This window comes from Pristis pectinata, chromosome 15, assembly GCF_009764475.1.
Source record: "Pristis pectinata isolate sPriPec2 chromosome 15, sPriPec2.1.pri, whole genome shotgun sequence".
Taxonomy (NCBI): Eukaryota; Metazoa; Chordata; class Chondrichthyes; order Rhinopristiformes; family Pristidae; genus Pristis; species Pristis pectinata.
In genome coordinates, this window is record NC_067419.1 from 5,665,731 (window position 1) to 5,686,840 (window position 21,110).

Below are 21,110 nucleotides of genomic sequence, written 5' to 3' on the forward strand. Positions count from 1 at the left end.
CTTCCGGAGTAGCACTAGCATCCGTGGCGTTATTCTGCTAGACGGAATGTGAGATATTCAGATCAAATCAGATTAGTTCGTTGTCATATACAGCAGGGTGCAATGAAATTCCTTGCTGGAGTGAAGCTCACGGTAAACATGGTAGTAATAAATACGACCATGTGTGCAAAGCCAAAGATTGTAATGCAGCCTGAGGTAATGCAAAAAGGAGTGCTAAAGAGGCAAGAGCTGAGTAATTTATAAGGAATCCTATTGCACCCTGGTGTATATTGCAATAAACTCACCAACTAGTTTCAAATCATTCAGAGACCTTTAGTGCAAAGCATCAAATAAATGCAGGTCTTTGCTTTAGTGGGACGAACTGGGCGGCAGGAGTCCAAAGAATTTAAGGCAAAAAGAAGTGACTGTTTCGTAAGTGGGCAGAGTTCCCTTGGGGGAGGGAGGGGAAGGAGTGGCCTCCTCACCCTACGGTCGGGTCAGCCCGGCTCCTGGCCGAGCCGCCGCCGCGGTATTTAGGGCGAGGCCGGAGCCGCCGTTACCGATAGCCCGAGTCGCCATGAGCTCAGTCCCGGATCGCCTGGTCCCTCTCAGTGATGGGAACTCCATGCCCATCCTCGGCCTCGGAACCTACGCCATGGGCCCGGTAAGATCGGGGCCGGGCGGGGGGAGAGAATGGGGAGGAAGGAAGGGGTAAAGGGGGAGGAGATGGAGGGGGAGGAGGGGGAGGGAGATGGAGGGGGAGGAGAGGGGAGGGGAGGGGGATTGGAGGGGAGGGGGAGGAGAGGGGAGGGGGAGGGGGATTGGAGGGGAGGGGGAGTGGGAGGGGAAATGGAGGGGAGGGGAGGAGAGTGGGAGGGGGAATGGAGGGGAGGGGGAATGGAGGGGAGTGGGAGGGGAGGGGGAATGGAGGGGAGTGGGAGGGGGAATGGAGGGGAGTGGGAGGGGAGGGGGAATGGAGGGGAGTGGGAGGGGGAATGGAGGGGAGTGGGAGGGGAGGGGGAATGGAGGGGAGTGGGAGGGGGAATGGAGGGGAGGGGGAATGGAGGGGAGTGGGAGGGGGAATGGAGGGGAGTGGGAATGGAGGGGAGTGGGAGGGGGAATGGAGGGGAGTGGGAGGGGAGGGGGAATGGAGGGGAGGGGGAATGGAGGGGAGTGGGAGGGGGAATGGAGGGGAGTGGGAGGGGAGGGGGAATGGAGGGGAGTGGGAGGGGGAATGGAGGGGAGTGGGAGGGGAGGGGGAATGGAGGGGAGTGGGAGGGGAGGGGGAATGGAGGGGAGTGGGAGGGGGAATGGAGGGGAGTGGGAGGGGAGGGGGAATGGAGGGGAGTGGGAGGGGGAATGGAGGGGAGTGGGAGGGGAGGGGGAATGGAGGGGAGGGGGAATGGAGGGGAGGGGGAATGGAGGGGAGTGGGAGGGGGAATGGAGGGGAGGGGGAATGGAGGGGAGTGGGAGGGGGAATGGAGGGGAGGGGGAATGGAGGGGAGTGGGAGGGGGAATGGAGGGGAGTGGGAGGGGAGGGGGAATGGAGGGGAGTGGGAGGGGAGGGGGAATGGAGGGGAGTGGGAGGGGAGGGGGAATGGAGGGGAGGGGGAATGGAGGGGAGTGGGAGTGGGAATGGAGGGGAGTGGGAATGGAGGGGAGTGGGAGGGGAGGGGGAATGGAGGGGAGGGGGAATGGAGGGGAGGGGGAATGGAGGGGAGTGGGAGGGGGAATGGAGGGGAGTGGGAATGGAGGGGAGTGGGAGGGGGAATGGAGGGGAGTGGGAGGGGAGGGGGAATGGAGGGGAGTGGGAGGGGAGGGGGAATGGAGGGGAGGGGGAATGGAGGGGAGGGGGAATGGAGGGGAGTGGGAGGGGGAATGGAGGGGAGGGGGAATGGAGGGGAGTGGGAGGGGGAATGGAGGGGAGTGGGAGGGGGAATGGAGGGGAGGGGGAATGGAGGGGAGGGGGAATGGAGGGGAGTGGGAGGGGGAATGGAGGGGAGGGGGAATGGAGGGGAGTGGGAGTGGGAATGGAGGGGAGTGGGAATGGAGGGGAGTGGGAGGGGGAATGGAGGGGAGTGGGAGGGGAGGGGGAATGGAGGGGAGTGGGAGGGGGAATGGAGGGGAGTGGGAGGGGAGGGGGAATGGAGGGGAGTGGGAGGGGAGGGGGAATGGAGGGGAGTGGGAGGGGGAATGGAGGGGAGGGGGAATGGAGGGGAGTGGGAGGGGGAATGGAGGGGAGTGGGAGGGGAGGGGGAATGGAGGGGAGTGGGAGGGGGAATGGAGGGGAGGGGGAATGGAGGGGAGTGGGAGGGGGAATGGAGGGGAGGGGGAATGGAGGGGAGTGGGAGGGGGAATGGGGAGGGGGAATGGAGGGGAGGGGGAGGAGTGGGAGGGGGAGGGGAGGGGGAGGGGAGGGGGAATGGAGGGGAGGGGGAGGGGAGGAGAGTGGGAGGGGGAATGGAGGGGAGGGGGAATGGAGGAGAGTTTGATGGGGAATGGAGGGGAGGGGGAATGTAGGGGAGGGGGAATGGAGGAGAGGGAGGGGGAATGGAGGGGAGTGGCGAGGAGAGGGGGGAATATTGAGGGGAGGAGAGGGGAGTGGCGAGGGGAGAACAAGGGGAGGAGGGGGTATGGAGGGGAGGTGATGGGTAACGGAGGGAGAGGAAAGGGAGAGGGGGAACAGGGAGGAGGGCACTACGAGAGGTAAAGAAAGGGAGAGGAACATAGGGGGTAGGAACGGAGGGGGAGGAGATGGGGACCAGAGGAGGAATGGAGTGGCGGAGGAGGGGGGTACGGGGAGGAAAGGGGAACAGAGGAGGGAGGAGGGGTGAACAGAGGTTGGGGGGAATGAAGGAGGTAGGAGAGGGGACAACAAAGGTGTAGGAGGGGAGAACAAAGGGGGAATGGAGGGGAGGAGGGGGGAATAGAGGAGGAGGGGGGAATAGAGGAGGAGGGGGGAAGGCAGGGGAAGGGGAGTGCTGCGAGTTCCAACAGTTAAATAGCTTCAAATCACACTTCAAGCTGCATCTGCCATGTGATTACCTACCATTATGATTGACATTAAGATCAGCAAACCTCTGACAGGCATTAACCACGCACGAGCTAGTTCCCTCTTAAAATTGGATCTGGTGTGATTTTTGCCAAGTGTGAGCATATATGTTGAAATTATTTTAGAATCAATTTGGTGCTTTTGTGTTTGAAAGACATATTAAGTAAACTAATTTTGCTTCCAATGTCTTATCCATGTCTATATTGATGCAAAAAGGGAAAGGTATTTCTCTTCTCATAATTGGGTCCATCACAAGCCAATGGAAATCACTCTCCTGCCATTTGCAAATGAGTCGGGAGCTTCCAGTGGGGGAACATGATCTTTGGGAGAGGAGATCATGGAGGAGAGTGGCTGGATGGATATGCTAGCACTCCTTGAGTAACACACTGTTACGTGGCTTGTTTTTACAGTTCGTTAAAGGTGAGACAGTAGAGGCTGTGAAGGCTGCCATTGAAATTGGGTACCGCCATTTCGATGGAGCGTTGGTATATGGCAATGAAGATGAAGTTGGTGAAGGTATTCGGGCAAAGATAGCTGACGGAACAGTGAAACGGGAAGATATATTTTACACTGGCAAGGTATGAACATTTCTTTATGTTGATGATCATTTTTGGATTGCTAATATCTGCAAATTTTCCTCAAGTATAGAATAACTGCTGTGACCTGCCAGGCCATTTTACCAGGTTGAATGGTTAATAAAACTAAAGAGGAACTGGACTATCTTCTATTCCATTATTGTGAGATACCCCTCGTCCACTGGTTTGCCCATCTATCCTCCTAGTTGCAACCTTATAAAATTCCAACAGATTTATCAAATGTGATTTCCCTTTCAAATCCACAGCTTCTCAATCTTGGTATTATTTTCCAAGTGACTTGTTATCACTCTCGTAATATTGTAGTAAACCAGCATTTCTCCCACTACTGAAGTTGTTCTGTAGTTCTCTGTTTATTCCCTCCTTTTTCTGAGGAGTGGGACCACATTTCCAATCTGTAGGAACCATTTCTAGAATCTGTGGAAGTTTGGACTATGACGCCACTCTCCATCGCTACCTCCTTCAAATCCTGAGGATGCAGGTCCTGGGGATTGATCACCTTTCAGTTCCATTTAATTTCTCCTGTCTGAGATTCTTACTAATGCTATTATCTTTTGAGCTCCTCCTTTGCTCGTCCTGCCTTAAATAAGCCCATAAGTGAAGCCCTTTTCCAGAGCACAGGCATCCCCTGACTGCCCAGCATGGAGCAATCCCTGACTCAGCCTTACCAGATACTCGGCACCCTTAATCCACAGCTTCAGAACCTCATTCCTACCAGCATACATTCTGGCTAGAGGTTCTTCCTCTGTTCATTCACATTCTCCCCTAGAAAATGTTCCATTCCTTTTTTATTTTTAAAATGCTATTGCATATCACGCTTGGGCTGTTGGCAGGGAAAAATATCCATAGGAGTGAGAACTTCAAATGAGGTTCAGAGTGGACAAGGTAGTGGCAGATGGAATTTGAGACAGTCAAATGCAAAGTGATGCATTTTAGGAAGTTAAACCAGGGCCGCACATACACAGTGAATGACAGGGCCCTGGGGAGTGTTGTAGAACAGACAGAGAGAGAGACCTTGGGTACAAATACAGGTTCCCTGTAAGTGGCAACACAGGAAGACAAAGTGGTGAAGAACGTGTATGGCATGCTTGCCATCATCAGACTTGCCTTCATCAGACGGGGCACTGAGTTCAAGAGCCGGGACATCGTGTTACAGCTGTATAGGACATTGGTGAGGCCGCACCTGGAATTTTGTGTTCAGTTCTAGTTGCCATACTATAGGAAGGATGTGATTAAGCCAGAGAGGGTGCAGAAAAGATTTGCAAGGAAGTTGCTGGGGCTGGTGGGCTCGAGTTATGAGGAGAGACTGGATAGGCCGGGACTGTTTTCCCTGGAGCGAAGGAGGCTGAGAGGTGACCTTATAGCAGTTTATAAAATCATGAGGGCATCGATAAGGTGGAGAGTCACAGTCTTTCCCCAGGGTAAGTGGAGTCTAAAACTAAAGGGCATAGGTTTGAGGAGAGAGGGGAAAGATTTAAAGGTGACCTGAGGGGCAAGTTTTTCCACACAGAAGAGTGAGCTGCCAGAGGAAGTGGTAGAGGTGAGTATAATTACAGAGCTTAAAAGACATCAGTACAGGTACGTGGATAGGAAAGGCTTAAAGGGGTATAGGCCAAATGCAGGAAATGGAACTAGCTCAGGAAGGCACCTGGGTCGGCATGGACGAGTTGGGCTGAAGGGCCTTTTTCTGTGCCGCACAACTCTATGACTGATTTGAGTTTGACGTCCACAGATCCCTCAAGGTTGCCGCGCAGGCTAATAGGGTTGTTAAGAAGGCATATGGAGTATTGGCCTTCATTAGTCGGGGTATTGAGTTCAAGAGCCGCAAGGTGATGTTGCAGCTCTATAAAACTCTGGTTAGACCACACTTGGAATGTTGTGTTCAGTTCTGGTTGCCTCATTGTAGGAAGGATGTGGAAGCTTTAGAGAGGGTGCAGAGGAGATTTACCAGAATGCTGCCTGGATTGGAGAGCTTGTCTTATATGAGGGTAGGTTGAGTGAGCTAGGGCTTTTCTCTTTGGAGAGGAGGAGGATGAGAGGTGACTTGATAGAGGTGTACAAGATGATAAGAGGCATAGATCGAGTGGACAGTCAGAGACTTTTTCCCAGGGCAACAATGTCTAACATGAGGGGACATGATTTTAAGGTGATTGGAGGAAGGTATAAGGGGGATGTCAGGGGTAAGTTTTTTTTTACACAGAGTGGTGGGTGCGTGATATGGGGTTGTGGGGGAAGATACATTAGGGCAGAGGTTTTCAACCTGTGGTCCAAGAAAAAAAATGGAAAAGCAACCTGTTACAAAGACGTAGCTTACTTGCTTGCTCCAGTTTTCCACTATTCAGAAAATTGGCCATATCTATTCTATCTGTTATAGGCGACGATCTCAGAGACTTAGATGGTGTTCCCTACTGGTAAGCTGCTGCTTCATATTCGATTTGTGTAGTCAGTAGTGTTCACTACTCACTACTATTCTGTTGTGCACTGTAGTGTTAGCGAGACTGAGTGACGTTGGTGTGCCTTAATATTGCTTACTTACGGTGCATTTACGCCACAGTGACGTCACTATTAAATGAAAAGTGTGCATGCGTGTAAAGTTTACATTAGTGTTGATAATTTTGTTCATCAGTAATAGTAATTAAACTGTCCAGCGTGTATTGCTGAGTATGGAGAGATTTCTGAAGAGAAAAGCTGACCAGAAACCGGAAGATTCTGATGACGAAGGGGATAAGGGTGACCGAAAGAGAAAACAATGCAAGTACAATCCAGAATACATTTCACATGGCTTCATCGCAGTGGGGACAAATGCGGACCAACCTCGTGTTGTGTGTTTGCAAACACTGTCCAATGATGCAATGAAACCAGTGAAATTGAAGCGCCATTTAACAACAGTGCATCCAGATATCGCCAGTAAGACGAAGGAATATTTTGAGTGGCAAAAGGAGCTGTACCTCAAGCAGAAAGGCAAAATGACAGCCTGCGCCACTGTAAATGAGAAGGCTCTTCGTGCATCATATTTGGTAGCATTACAAATAGCACGTTCCAGGAAGCCTCACACAATTGGAGAAGAGCTTATACTGCCTGCAGCAGTAGATATGTGCGAAGTTGTACTGGGAAAAGAATCCAGTCAAAAACTGAAAGCCATTCCACTGATAACACAGTAAGCAGAAGACTTGGAGATATCGCAGAAGATTATACAGAGCCAGCTGATAGCATATCTTCAGCAAGTCAGATTTGCGATTCAGCTGGATGAAAGTACTGATGTTGCCAGTGCTGTGCAATTGTTGGTTTATGTTCGATATTGCTGGGAAGGAGAGGCTATGGAAGACTTTTTGTTTTACAAGGCGCTCCCAGGGCGTACAACCGGTGAAGAACTCTTCCATGTGCTTGACACTTTTTTTTGTACAATCGGCATTGGCATGGACACAGTATATTGGAGTATGCACGGATGGTGCTGCCGCAATAACGGGACGGAAGTTGGGTCTAGTCGCACGAGTGAAAGAAGTAGCTCCACATGTAGCAGCGACCCATTGCACGATTCACCGTGAGGCTTTGGCTGCACAGGATATGGCTGAAAATCTTGCAGATGTGTTTTCCATGTGCATTAAAATCGTTAACTTTATCAAAGCCAGGCCGCTCAATCATCGTTTGTTTGAAAACATATGCCGTGAAATGGAAGCCGAGCATAAGTATTTGTTGCTACATACAGAAATCAGATGGCTGTCACGAGGCCACGTTGTGCAGCGTGTATATGAATTGCGAGATGAACTGCTCATTTTTCTAAATGAGCATAACGGATCATTGGCACAGTTCTTGACAGATGAGACGTGGGTTGCCAGATTAGCTTATCTTGCAGATATTTTCAACATTTTGAACAGCTTAAATCTATCATTGCAAGGACCTAGCTCAAATGTTCTGAAAACGCATGACCAAATCAATGCCTTCCAGAAAAAAACTCCGTATCTGGAAGGGAAGATGTGAGCAAGGCATCTATGATATGTTTCCATTGCTGGCAGACTTTCTGACAGTGAACGAGACTAAGACAGAGGCCATCGCGAGCACTGTTTTGAACCATATTCAACAGCTGTCACGTTATTTCCATGAGTATTTTGGCAACGATGACACAAGCATGTTTGATTGGATTCGAAATCTGTTTGCATGTTTACTGACATGAACAAGAAGAATTGGCTGAACTGTCATCTGACAGGACTTTGCGCTTGCAGTTCAACCGAATATCACTGTTGTCGTTCTGGATAGCATGTTGCCAGGAGTATCCACTGCTGTCCGGCAAAGCTGTCAATGTTCTGTTACCACTTGCAACCACTTACTTGTGTGAAATAGGATTTTCTGCAGTCACTGCCATGAAAGCCAAATACAGATCAAGACTGAATATTGAGGATGACATACGCGTATGTTTGTCGCACATACCACCACATTTGGACAAACTCTGCAGTGCAAAACAGGCACAACCTTCACATTGAACTGAACACTGAAAGACACTGCTGGTAATTATCGGTGATTGAAATAGTCACTATTTCAACAGTGCCTATGTGCAGTAATTTAAGTGTTGTATGCATGAATTATCGTTTGTTTGATTTTGTGGGCTTTTGGGGTCCACCATCTAACAAGGACATGTTCTGGGGGGGCTGCGGCATGAAAAAGGTTGAAAACCACTCCATTAGAGGTTAGTTTTTTTACACAGAGGGTGGTGGGTGCGTGGAACGCACTGCTGGCAGAGGTTGTGTGGGAAGATACATTAGGGACATTTAAGAGACTCTTAGATAGCCACAATGATAGAGAAATGGAGGGCTATGTGGGAGGGAAGGGTTAGATCGATCTTAGAGCAGGATAAATTGACAACACAACATTGTGGGCCGAAGGGTCTATACTGCGCTGTAATGTTCTATGCTGGCTGTGTAAAGCTACAATGAAACTGACGTTTCGAGATTTAGCACAGTGTCCCCAGTAACGGGTCACAAGTTCTCCCACTTCTGACCAAGTAGCCCAGTGGTTGGGATATTTGTAACCAGCTGTTAAAGGGACCTGCCACAATGCAACCTACTGAGTGACAAGGGAATGTTGCTATTGAATGAATAGATACTAGAATCAATGGATGGAGATGGAGAGTTCTCCAAGAGAGATCTGGACAGACCGCAACCAAGTCTTCCTGGCCAGCGGTTGCTAGGGAGGTTTCTGTAGGAAATGAGTATAATCAATGAAGTTCAGTCAAACCGCATCCTCCACCCACCCCCACCCCCCCACCCCCCTGCCTCCTGCTCCAGTGGGCTGAAAGAAAGGTGGTTGAATTTTCTTTAAGCTGGTTACAGAATTTGGTGACCTCCCCAATGCAGCACTGAAATGTGATCAGTGGCAGCAGCCTGGAATAACACTGTGGCTTGAACGTTGAGCGTGATCATGACTGTGAACTTCATGGGCCTGTACACTACGCTATCCTGTATTTGAGGCTGGGGGAGGTAACTGATCTCACTGAGGACCAAAAATGTAGTTTCAGTGCTAGCCATTTAACAGCACGGCTTTGCGGGGTCAGTAAAGTTCAGTTGTTATGCAAGTCGCTCGGACCTACCCCTTGTCTCTTCGATGAGTCCGACCGTCTCCCTGCAGATGGATTTTGCATGTTGATCTCATTCAGGGACAAAAAGACAAATTTACTTGGGGCGGGGGGGTGGAGCGTGGGAAACCAAGGTGAGTTTTCTGATGGACTTGACAGGCCCAGCCAAGAAGTATGCAAAAAATATTGCTGTAATCTGGGTTAGCCTGGTCAACAAAGGCCAACAAAACAGCATCATTTAGACTGCAGAGACTGGAATCTAGATGAAAAAACAACAAGATGCTGGAGGAACTCAGCAGGCCGGGCACCATCCGTGGATAAAAGCAGGCGGTCAGTGTTTCGGGTCAGGACCCTTCCTCAGGACTGAAGATGAGGAAAAGGGGGAAGCCCAATATATCAGAGGGAAAAGCAGAGCAGTGATAGGTGGACAAAAGAGAGAAGGTGGGGTGGGCACAAGGTTGTGATAGGTAGATGGAGGTAAGAGACAGTGATGGGCAGAATGGAATGTTGGCCTTTATTGCAAGGAAGTCAAAGTCGAGCTTGTCCTATGCACAAGTACGTGTGTGCACAGGTGCAATGAAAAACTTACTTGCAGCAGCATCGCAGGCACAGAGCATCAGATACACAACATTCACAAGTAAAATATAAATTAAACGTAAATTATACACAATTTTTTTTACAAGAAACACAATTAAAACAAAAAACACGAAGCCCATTTTAGTGCAAAGTGATCAAAGTGGTCATAGTGTTGCTAAACTGCAGTGATTAGGGTTTTGCCAATTGGTTCAAGAACCGAATAGTTGAAGGGAAGTAGCTGTTCTTGAACCTGGTGATGTGGGACTTCAGGCTTCTGTACCTCCTGCCCGATGGTAGCTGCAAGAAGATTTCATGGCCCAGGTGGTAGGAATCTTTGTCGATAGACGTTGCCTTCTTGAGGCAGCGCCTCCTGCAGATACCACCAATGGTGGGGAGGGATGTTCCCGTAGGGCAGGCATGGTAGTGTAGCGGTTAGCATGACGCTATTACAGCACCAGTGCCCTTGGTTCAATTCCGGCCGCTGTCTGTAAGGAGTTTGTACGTTCTCCCCGTGTCTGCGTGGGTTTCCTCCCACATTCCAAAGACGTACAGATTAGGAAGTTGTGGGCATGCCATGTTGGCACCAGAAATGTGGCGATACCTGCAGGCTGCCCCCAGAACACTACGCAAAAGATGCATTTCACTGTGTGTTTTGATGTACATGTGACTAATAAAGATATCTTGTCTTATGTATTGGGCTGAGTCCACTACTCTCTGCAGTTTCTTACATTCCTGCGCTTTCGAATTGTTGTACCAGACCATGATGCAACCAGTCAGGATACTTTCAACAGTACACTTGTAGAAGTTTGTTAGTGTTCGATGACAAACCAAACCTCCTTAACCTCCTAAGAAAGTAAAGGCAGTGGCATGCCTTCTTTGTGATTGCATCTATATGCTGGGTCCAGGACAGGTCATCCGATATGTTAACACCCAGGAATTTAAAGCTGCTGACTCTCTCCACCGCCGATCCCCAATGTAGACTGGTGCATGTTCACCCTCCTTCCCCTTCCTGAAGTCAACAATCAGCTCTTTCGTCTGGTACGGCAACTGCTCTGCTCATGACTGCAAGAAACTGCAGAGAGTTGTGGACACAGCTCAGCACATCACGGAAACCAGCCTCCCCTCCATGGACTCTGACTACACTTCTCGCTGCCTCGGGAAAGTAGCCAATATAATCAAAGACCACACCCACCCTGCACATTCTCTCTTCTCCCCCTCCCGTCGGGCAGAAGATACAAAAGCACGTACCACCAGGCTCAAGGACAGCCTCTATCCCTCTGTGATAAGACTACTGAACGGTCCCTAGTACACTAAGATTAACTCTTGACCTCACAATCTACCTCGTTATGACCTTGTACCTTATTGTCTGCCTACATTGGCTTGAGCCTGTTGACAGAGCACATTCCCTGAGGATCCTGTGCTGGACAGAACTTCCTTATCCAAAATTCCTACCATTTTGTATTTCAAAAATCTCTCAAAACTCTACACCATAATTCCATAACAGCAATAAAAGTAACTTAAATGGGTGGCTCAGCTCGGGATGATTTAAAGTCATTTCGAGCCTGACCCAGAAACACCAAAATGTTGGTAAGCTGATTCATTATTGTTCTGCATGGCATCCATACAGATCATTTCATCACATCGGTGCATCGAGGTAGTACAAGGGAAAACAATAGCAGAATGCAGAACGAGGTCAAGAGTCCATCTTTTGCCCGATGGGAGGGGGGAGAAGAGACAATGTCTGAGGTGGGAGGGGTCTTTGATTATGTTGGCTGCTTTCCTGAGGCAGCAAGAAGTGCAGTCAGAGTCCACGGAGGGATGGCTGGTTTCCGTGATGTGCTGAGCTGTGTCAACAACTCTAAAAATAAAACGTTAGAATTTTATTTACAGCTTGGTAACAAGCCCTTCCGGCTCAACGAGTCCGCACCGCCCATTTTAAACCCAAATTAACCTACCCGTACGTCGTTTTGCAATGTGGGAGGAAACCGGAGCACCCGGAGGAAACCCACGCAGACACGGGAGAACGTACAAACTCCTTACAGCTAGTGACGGGAATCGAACCCCGTTTGTTGGCGTTCTAATAGCGTCGCGCTAACCGCTACACTACCATGCCGCTCTCTGCAGTTTCTTGCAGTCTCAGGCAGAGCAGTTGCCATACTAAGCCACCCGACATCCTCTCCTCTCCCCCCTCCCATTGGGCAGAAGATACAAAAGCCTGAAAGCACGTACCACCAGGCTCAAGGACAGCTTCTATCCCGCTAAGACTATTGAATGGTCCCCTAGTACGATAAGATGGACTCTTGACCTCACAGTCTACCTCATTATGGTCTTGCACCTTATTGTCTGGCTGTGCTGCACTTTCTCTGTAACCGTAACACTTTACTCTGCATTCTGTTATTGTTTTCCCTTCAACTACCTCGCTGCACTGTGTAATGAATTGATCTATATGAACGGTATGCATGACAAGTTTTTCACTGTACTTTGGTACATGTGACAATAATAAATCAATTACCAATTTACATTAGCCACTTTGTCCACAGTTATCAGAGTTTAGACTTGCACAATACTATCCAGTACGTAGTATTTTGAAATTGTTTGTGTCTCTCAGTATCAAGAATAGCGCTGGGGAAAACAGCACTGTAAGACTGTCTCAAGTGGAAAATTACTGCAGTTACGTTCCCACACTGACACTAACGAGATGTTCAAGTGTAAGCTTGGCCCCACTTCATAACATCTCTTCACTTTCATACTGATTAATCTACTTGTTTTCAATTCTTCCATTTAACCCTTTCTTCTCTCAATTGTCTGCATGTTGACAGGAGAAGTGACCCAACATCAGTGTCCTTTCCCCGGCCAACATCCCCAGCATTGATCCCCTAATTACATCGTCAGCTCTGTTAAGACAGGTCTAACAAACAATCTGCTGGAGGAACTCAGCAGGTCGAGCAGCATCTTGGGGGGTTTCAGGGAAGGAATTGTCGATGTTTTTGGGTCGAAACCCTGCATCAGGACTCCATTTTACTGTCTCTATTTCACTACTTTCTGTTAGACCGGCCTCATCACTTGTTTGCCCAACACCAGGCTCCCAAAACAGACATCCTGTTCTGACCTCTGTAACGGGAAGAGGTCATCAGCTGGACAGAAGAGTCGAGGATGTTGTTCAAAGCCTCCTCAAAAAGAAACTGCAACATCCCCGATGGACGTCCCTAACCCAAGACCAGAGTGGAGAAGGAGCATCCCAGGATGACACTGAGAACTTCAGGTCCACGTTGAAGCCTAGTACAAATGACTGGGGCTTGACGGGCAGTGGTGAGGAGTGTACCTCAAAGTACTCGACCGCCTGACCCATCAAGCACCTCCTGCAGGTCCCACAATGGACTCAACAACTACCACAGAAATCGAGAGAAAGGAAGTTGCCCTCGATCCCAAGGGACTGCCGAAGAAAAGGAAAAAGACTAGGCTCTCTCAAACCCAGACCATTTGATCAGCCAATAAATATTGAGAAGCTTGGATGAGCTAAATGGGGAAAATTGATGAATTGATAGCTAAAAGCCATGTCGTATCACCAAAAGAACAAATCTGTGAGACTAACCAGAGACTAAGACCTGCTAGTCTATCGAAGTTCCCTGTGGTTGGTTACCTTGTAATGACAATACATGCACTCTCCAACTGGTGCCATAGAGAGAGGTGGAAAAATTAGATTTAAAAACTGCTGGGTACTTCCAGTACAATGTTTGTATTTCAGATTTCCAGCATCTGCACTTTTCTGATTGTCAGATTTAAAAACTTAAGCCAACTTAAGGGGAAAAATCCTATATTTTCCTTTTGTATTCATTAGATGATAAATGACAAGCCCTGATGATTGTTTTGGCTCTAATTTACCAAACTGGCCCTTGTCATTGGTTTATTATTGTTACGTGTACTGAGATACAGTGAAGAACTTCGTTTGTGTGCCATCCAGACAGATCATTCCATACATAAGTACATCAAGGTAGTACAAAGGGGCGGCATGGTAGTGTAGCGGTTAGCGCGACGCTATTACAGCGCCAGCGATCAGGGTTCGATTCCCGTCGGCCTGTAAGGAGTTTGTACGTTCTCCCGTGTCTGCGTGGGTTTCCTCCGGGTGCTCTGGTTTCCTCCCACATTCTAAAAAGACGTACGGGTAGGTTAATATGGGGGTTTAAAATGGGTGGCGCGGACTCATTGGGCTGGAAGGGCCTGTTACCACACTGTAAAATAAAAAACTTTAAAAAGTAATTTATAACAATGCAGAATAAAGTGTTACAGTTACAGAGAAAGTGCAGTGCAGGCGGACAATAAGGTGCAAGGGCCATGATGAGGCAGATTGTGTTAAAAGCTGCCCTTGAGCCTGGTGCTGTCTGTTTTCAAGCCTTTGTATCTTCTGCCTGATGAAGGGGGGAGAAGAGAGAATGTCCAGGGTGGGTGGGGTCTTTGATTATGCTGGCTGCTTCACCAAGGCAGCAGGAAGTGTAGGCAAAGTCCATGGAGGAGAAGCTGGTTTCCGTGATGTGCTGAGCTGTGTCCACAACTCTTTGCAGTTTCTTGTGGTCACAGGAAGAGCAGTTGCTGTACCAAGCTGCGATGCATCCAGATAGGATGCTTTCTATGGTGCATCTATAAAAATTGGTGAGGGTCAATGGGCATCATGCCAAATTTCCTTTGCCTTCTGAGGAAGTTGAGGCGCTGGTGCACTTACGGGGCCAAAGTGTCTACATGGTTGGACCAGGACAGGCTATCGGTGATATTTACACCTAGGAACTTGAACCTCTCAATCATCTCCACCTCGTCACCTTTGATACATACAGGGCCATGCGTTCTGCCCTGTTTCCTGAAGTCAATGAGCGGCTCTTTGTATCTTGTCACCGAGACCAGTATAGGGGCGGGTCTTGTTTGTAAGATTTATAGAATTTCCAGTTTCTGTTCAGATCAGTGAAACAGTGGGGTTGGGGTCAGTTGGGCAGAACACATAATTGCCTTTAAACAAGAAACCACTCAAAAGTCAAAAAAGAGCATCTGGGAAAGAAGTGTTGTGTATCCGTAGGCTGGCCCTATAATTCTGAGTCTCAATTATGTGTAATGTTGACTCTATCAACCCATTGGCAAGCAAGGCTAAATTTTATTTTGAATCTCTGCATTCTTACAATTCTGCTGAATGTACATCTCATTTCTATGCAGATGAAATCTTTCATAACTACAATTTTTGCTATATATAAGTACGCAGGGTCTGCATCCTTTAAATCACAATCAATGTCAGAGATGGAAAAAAAAACACCATCTGCAATCTCGAGGATAAGCTATCTTTATTAGTCACATGTACATCGAAACACACAGTGAAGTGCATCTTTTGCATAGAGTGTTCTGGGGGGAAGCCCGCAAGTGTCGCCACGCTTCCGGCGCCAACGTAACATGCCCACAACTTCCTAACCCGTACGTCTTTGGAATATGGAGGAAGCCGGAGCACCCGGAGGAAACCCACGCAGACACACGGGGAGAACGTACAAACTCCTTACAGACAGCAGCGGGAATTAAACCTGGGTCGCTGGCTCTGTAATAGCATCATGCTAACCGATAATGTGTTCTGAAGCTTTTGTATCTTCTGCCCATTGGGAGGGCGGAGAAGACTGAATAACCTGGGTGGGAGGGGTCCTTGACTATCTTGGCTGCTTTCCAGAGGCAGTGGGAAGTGAAGACAGGTCAATGGAGGGGAGACTGGTTTTTGTGAGGGACTGGGCTGCATTCACAATGCTTGGCAATTTCTTGCTGTTTTGGGCAGAGCAGTTGCCCAGTTTGAATTGGAGTAATTTGAATTAACTGAAAATCACCAGAACCACAATCTGTGAACAGACCAAGAAGACCGTGAGACTCTTCAGAGGTACTTGTGACACTCTGAGTGAAAATGTAAGCCTTGCGTAGCATTTTGATTGATGCAATAACTTTTGTGTTGTACCTGTAGGTTTGGATGACTTATCTTTCTCCCTCCTTGGTCCGAAAAGCCCTGGAAAAGACGCTGAAGACCCTACAGCTTGACTATGTTGATTTGTTCATTATTCACTGGCCGATGGGTTTGAAGGTAAACTATGTAAAGAGGAAGAGAGTCACAAAATATAAATGTGGGTTACATAGATTGAATGGCAGAAAGAATTATTCTTTGTAAAATCAAATCAAGACATTACCCAAATATTGAAAACACTCAACCGGTCAGGCAGCATCCGTGGAAATGTTACCTAACTCTAATGTTATCTGACCTGTTGACTGCTTTCAGCACTTCTTGTTTTTCTTCACGATATCCAATATCTGCATGTTTTTGTTTTGGTTTCAATTCATGCTGGAGAAACACAGGTGAACCCAACGAATATCTCTGAACAGAAAGTATGGGAGAAATTCAGAGGGTTAAATCCTCTGGACCTAACAGTCTGCAGCCCACGATTTAAAAGAGGTTGTTGCAAATGATTAACTACATCTCCAATGTTTTTTGTTTAAGTTCCCTTAGTTCAGGTAGATTGAGAGGCAGAAAATGTAACATTGCTATTTTAAATGAGGGGTTGGAGACCAGTTGACCTGAAACTTGTTGTCAGCAAGATGTTGAAACCTATGTTTATGATAACAAGGAACATGGAAAGTATTTGTATCATTAGGCAGAGTTAGCATAGTTTAATGAAGAGAAAGTAGAGCTGGACAAATCTGCTAATACTTTTTTTAAGAATGTAAATAGCAAAATGTACGAGGAGAAACCAGTGGACGTAGTATAACTGGGTTATAAGGTTTTATAAGTTTTTATGCATAGAGATTGGTAGGTGCCTGGAACGTGCCGATGGGGAAGTGGTGGAAACAAATGCACTCACAACATTTAAGAGGCATTTAGACAGGTACACAGAGCAGCAGTGAATGGAGGGATACAGATCGTGTGCAGGCAGATGGGATTAGTTTAATTTGGCATCGTTGTTTGCACAGACATTGTCGGCCAAAGGGCCTGTTCCTGTGTTGAACTGTTCGATGTTCTATGTAAAAGAGTAAAATCACTCAGGCTATTTCTAAATGTGCAAAGTGTGACTAGTTTCAGTGTTTTGTACCTGAAAAAGGGTATACAACATTGATTCGATAGCTCAATTCCTGGAATGTGGGGTACATCCGATGAAGAGACCTTGATTTCGATTGGCCTATACTCAATGGAGTCGAGAAGAGCGAGTGAAATCTCAATGGGCATTAAATATTTTGGGAAGAATGGACTGGATGGGTGCCAAGACATTGCATTTTCTCAGTATCAAATTAGGGAACAAGATGTCCGGTTGAGGGATTGGCCATTTAAGACACGGATGAGGAGATACTTATGTGTGTGTGTGAAACTTCAATGTTGTTTGTCCTTTTCCAGGTAGAAAACACCTAAACTATAATAACAGTTTACGCATTTAAAAATAGCCTGATTAATCTTACTCTTTCTTTTACATGGAACAGTTCAGCACAGGAACAGGCCCTTTGGCCCACAATGTCTGTACCAACGACATTGAACCTCTCTACCTTGGTGAGCAGTGGATGCTTAGTCAGGCTGTCCAAGGCTGATAGACCTTTGAATACCACAGGGAATGGAAGATATGTGTCATGAGCCTGAGATCTCTTAGCATTAGATCTCTTCATTGGATGTACCCCACATTCCAGGAACTGAGCTATTAAATCAATGTTGTATACCCTTTTTCAGGTACAATACACCTAAACTAGTCACATCTGATTTCCTGTTCTTCCATTGAACTCTTTGATGATAATGCACCAAGGACGTGTAATATCTCAAAATAATTTTTGACTGTTTAATTTAAGAAAATATCTTTATGGATGTGTAGGAATCGCTGACAAAGCCAACATTTTTTTGCTTGTCTGGAATTGCCCCAGAGAAGGGTGAGGTGAATTATCCTCTCGAATTGCTGCAGTCCTTGTAGTGAATATTCAACCAAAGTATGTTAAACTGGGGAATTTCAAGATTTGGATCCAACAGTTATGAAGGAAGTCTAATAAATTCTGACATCGGCATGGTTTGTGATGAGGCGAGTTTGTACGTGGCAATGTTCTAGTGCATCTGCTGCCCTTTTCCACTGATGGTAGAGGTCACAGGTTTTGAAAGTGCCGTCAAAGAAGCTGTGATGTGTTGCCATGGTGTATCTTGTAGACAATGGTACATTGCAGCTGGGGGTTGGTGGTGGGGCAGGACATTCAGTGGAGGCTGGGGTTCCTTTCAAGTGGGCTGCTTTCTCCTGGACGTTGTCGAGTTTCTACTGATTGGAGCTGCACATATTTAGGCAAGTGGAAAGTCTACCACTGCACACTTGGCTTGTGCATTGCATGTATTGGAAAGCTTTGATGGGTTAAGAGATGGTCGCTTGGTACAGGAAACCCAGTCTCAGCTGTAGCCATAGCAGTTACTTGGCTTGTCCAATTTGTATTTCTGATCACCTTTGACCAGCAAGCCTTTACATGGCTGCTGCACGGATGTTCAAGATGTCTCTCATTACTATCCTACCCCTGGCTGAAGCTGCACAATAACAGGAAATGAGTCATCAGCACAGTTTTGACAACAAGATGAGTATAAATTTAGCTTGAACCTCAGAATGTTCCTTAACTAGTGCCAATCCCTATTTTGCCAGAACTGTATTTTTTATAAACTTGACATGCTCAGTGATTCTGATGCCCAACCTTGTTTCCATAGCTGTGTGAATTAAAGTCCTCTAGTTTGTGTGAGGAGCACCTTCCCACCTTCTAAAACAGTGGCTTTATTTTTACTGCTGCTGTGATTGGTCACTCTGTGATTCAACTGTCCACCTGAGACTTAGTCAGACTTAACTCGGGACTTACTTGGGCCCTTTTCAGCAGATAATAATTATTGGATAGGAGCGATGGTTTCTCTGTGTTTCTTTGCCTCCTCTCAGTGACAGTCATGTCAGTGGTACTGCATTTGCCTGCAATGAAAGAGAGAGTATGTTGTTCTTTGTGCCTGAATGGTGCTGCCTTGCATCATCCATGGGTCCAAAGAAAGTGTGCGATAACTGGAAAATTCCTTTAAAGGATTTCTCTATTGCAGCCAAGAGAAAAGCTGTGGATTCCCAAGGACGCGAGTGAAAAGATTGTTATAGAGGACGTGGATTTTTGTGAAAGTTGGTTGGTGAGTACTTAGTATTGTTATCGTTAATGTTAATGTAAAATCAGTAAAGTGAAATTAGAACCTCAGTCCTGTAAATTGTTAATAGGTGATGTATACTTTAAGGGCAGAGTTATCTCTTGGAGTGAGCGAAATGGAGAGGGGCAAAGTAAACAAAACTAACATGTCCAGCGGAGGAGCCTGCATGGACCTTTAGGAGTATGGTGGCAGAGTGGCTAAATTACTGGGCACGTGAGCCAGCAGCCTGGAGCAATGATCCAAGGACAAGAGTTCAAACCCCACTATGGCATACGAGGGACTTTAGATTAAATGAATTAAGCAAGTGTTGGAATTAAAAATGCTGATATCAGCTATGCTGGCCACTGAATATTGGGAGTTAGATCGTACCCTTCAGCACACTGCACCCACTGGCTGCCGTGTTCACATAGTGCAGAGGGATCTTGTGCTACTGGACATGTTGCCCTGTCTAAAAAATTAAATTTAGACATTTGCCTTTTCAGGTAAATATAAGATATTCCATGTCCTGTCTAAACAGGAACTGCTCCAAATTCATGGTCAGGTTCCTTTGATCACTGTGCAAATAAAATACAAAGCCAACAAACACGTTGATAGTTACTGCATCCAGTTAATAAAATGGGGTGGAAGGTGGACTTCTGTTCTTTAAATCCAACTTTACATGGAAAACAGGCCCTTCGGCCCACCATAATCTGTGCCGACCACGGTGCCAAATTAAACCAATCCCATCTCCCTGCACATGGTCTAGATCCCTCCATTTCCTTACCTCTTCATGTGTCTGTCTAAATGCTTCTTAAATGTTGCTATTGTATCTGCTTCCATCACCTCCCCTAGTAGCACATTCCAGGTACCCACCACTCTGTGTGTGTGTGTGTGTGTGTGTGTGTGTGTGTGTGTGTGTGTGTGTGTGGGGTTATATATAACATATGTTTAAAAACTTGCCTCGTAAATCTTCTTTCAAACTTTCTCCCTCTCACCATAAACCTACGCCCTCTAGTGTTTGACATTTCCAGCCTGGGGAGAAAGACTCTAATTGTCTACTCTGTCTCTGCCTCTCATGATCTTGCAAACTTCTATCAGGTCTCCCCTCAGCCTCCAGTGCTCCAGAGAAAACAATCCAAGTATGCCCAACCTCTCCTTATAGCTCATACCCTCTAATCCAGGCAGCATCCTGGTGAACCTCTTCTGCACCCTCTCCAAAGCCTCCACGTCCTTCCTTGTAATGCAGGGACCAGAACTGCACACTGTATTCCAAATGTGGCCTAACCAAAGTCTTCTACAGCAACTTTCTGATGGAGCTCCGGTAACATTAAAGTGATGTGAATATGTTGGAGAAATGTCATAAAGATGTGCCAGCATTGTAAGGTGGGAAATAATGAACCACATCGCATCCCCAGGAGTTGAAGTGAAGCCACCATCACTAGCCATGCAGATGCAAAGACCTGATTTTTCACCTAGTTCATATGGTACACATTTGGTTACAATTTCCCTGGGTTAAGAAAAAAGTAATAGGACCGTCTGTCCTGCTCATTGTGCAGGGGGTATCATTGGAAAATGCGTCTGTATTGGTCTTTTGTAAGGATAGGATCAAGTTTAGCTTTGTTGCCTTGTTTAGATAAATAACACACTACTGTACACTACTGAGGTTTGAGCATGATTTAATAAAGCTATGAAACGTGTTGGGAAGTTGCTGGGGCTTTGGGAATTGAGGAAGTTGGAAAGGATGAGGAAAGTAAATGAGGTGAAATTAAATTGCTTTTTGATCTAATATAGGTTATGGAAAGCTGCAAAGACGCTGGCTTAGTGCGGTCTATTGGTGTGTCCAACTTCAACCACAAACAGCTGGAAACGATTCTAAAAATGCCCAACCTGAAATACAAGCCGGTGTGTAACCAGGTAGGTTTCAAGAAACAAGCCAATATAAATCAGCGATCTACTCCCAGTTCATTGATGCTGAAGGAGTTTGCCTCAGGTCTGGGAGGGATCCTTCATGAGTTACTGGAGTTGCCCTAGTCCAACAGAATTTCAAACTTGAAGCCCTCTGCTGTCTCGTACAAGTGCCCCTGAGTCATGGAGGGGGCAGAGGGTGAGTAGTGCAGACTGATCAACCTCAGAGGCTCTCAGCCACACCTCTTCTAATGTAAGTAAATTGGTTTATTATTGTCA

At 47.0% G+C, this 21,110-nt stretch overlaps 1 protein-coding gene across 1 annotated transcript in view; it reads left to right on the top strand.

Annotated features, from left to right (window-relative positions):
* Positions 1–401: 401 nt before the first annotated feature.
* Positions 402–21,110, top strand: part of LOC127578238 (prostaglandin F synthase 1-like) — a 39,421-nt gene continuing 18,712 nt past the window's right edge. Inside the window, exons 1-5 of the mRNA XM_052030003.1 lie at positions 402–643; positions 3,442–3,609; positions 15,741–15,857; positions 18,852–18,932; positions 20,718–20,840. Coding sequence (XP_051885963.1) covers positions 557–643; positions 3,442–3,609; positions 15,741–15,857; positions 18,852–18,932; positions 20,718–20,840 — 576 coding nt within the window. The 5' untranslated portion in view covers positions 402–556. The remainder of the gene's footprint in view (positions 644–3,441; positions 3,610–15,740; positions 15,858–18,851; positions 18,933–20,717; positions 20,841–21,110) is intronic.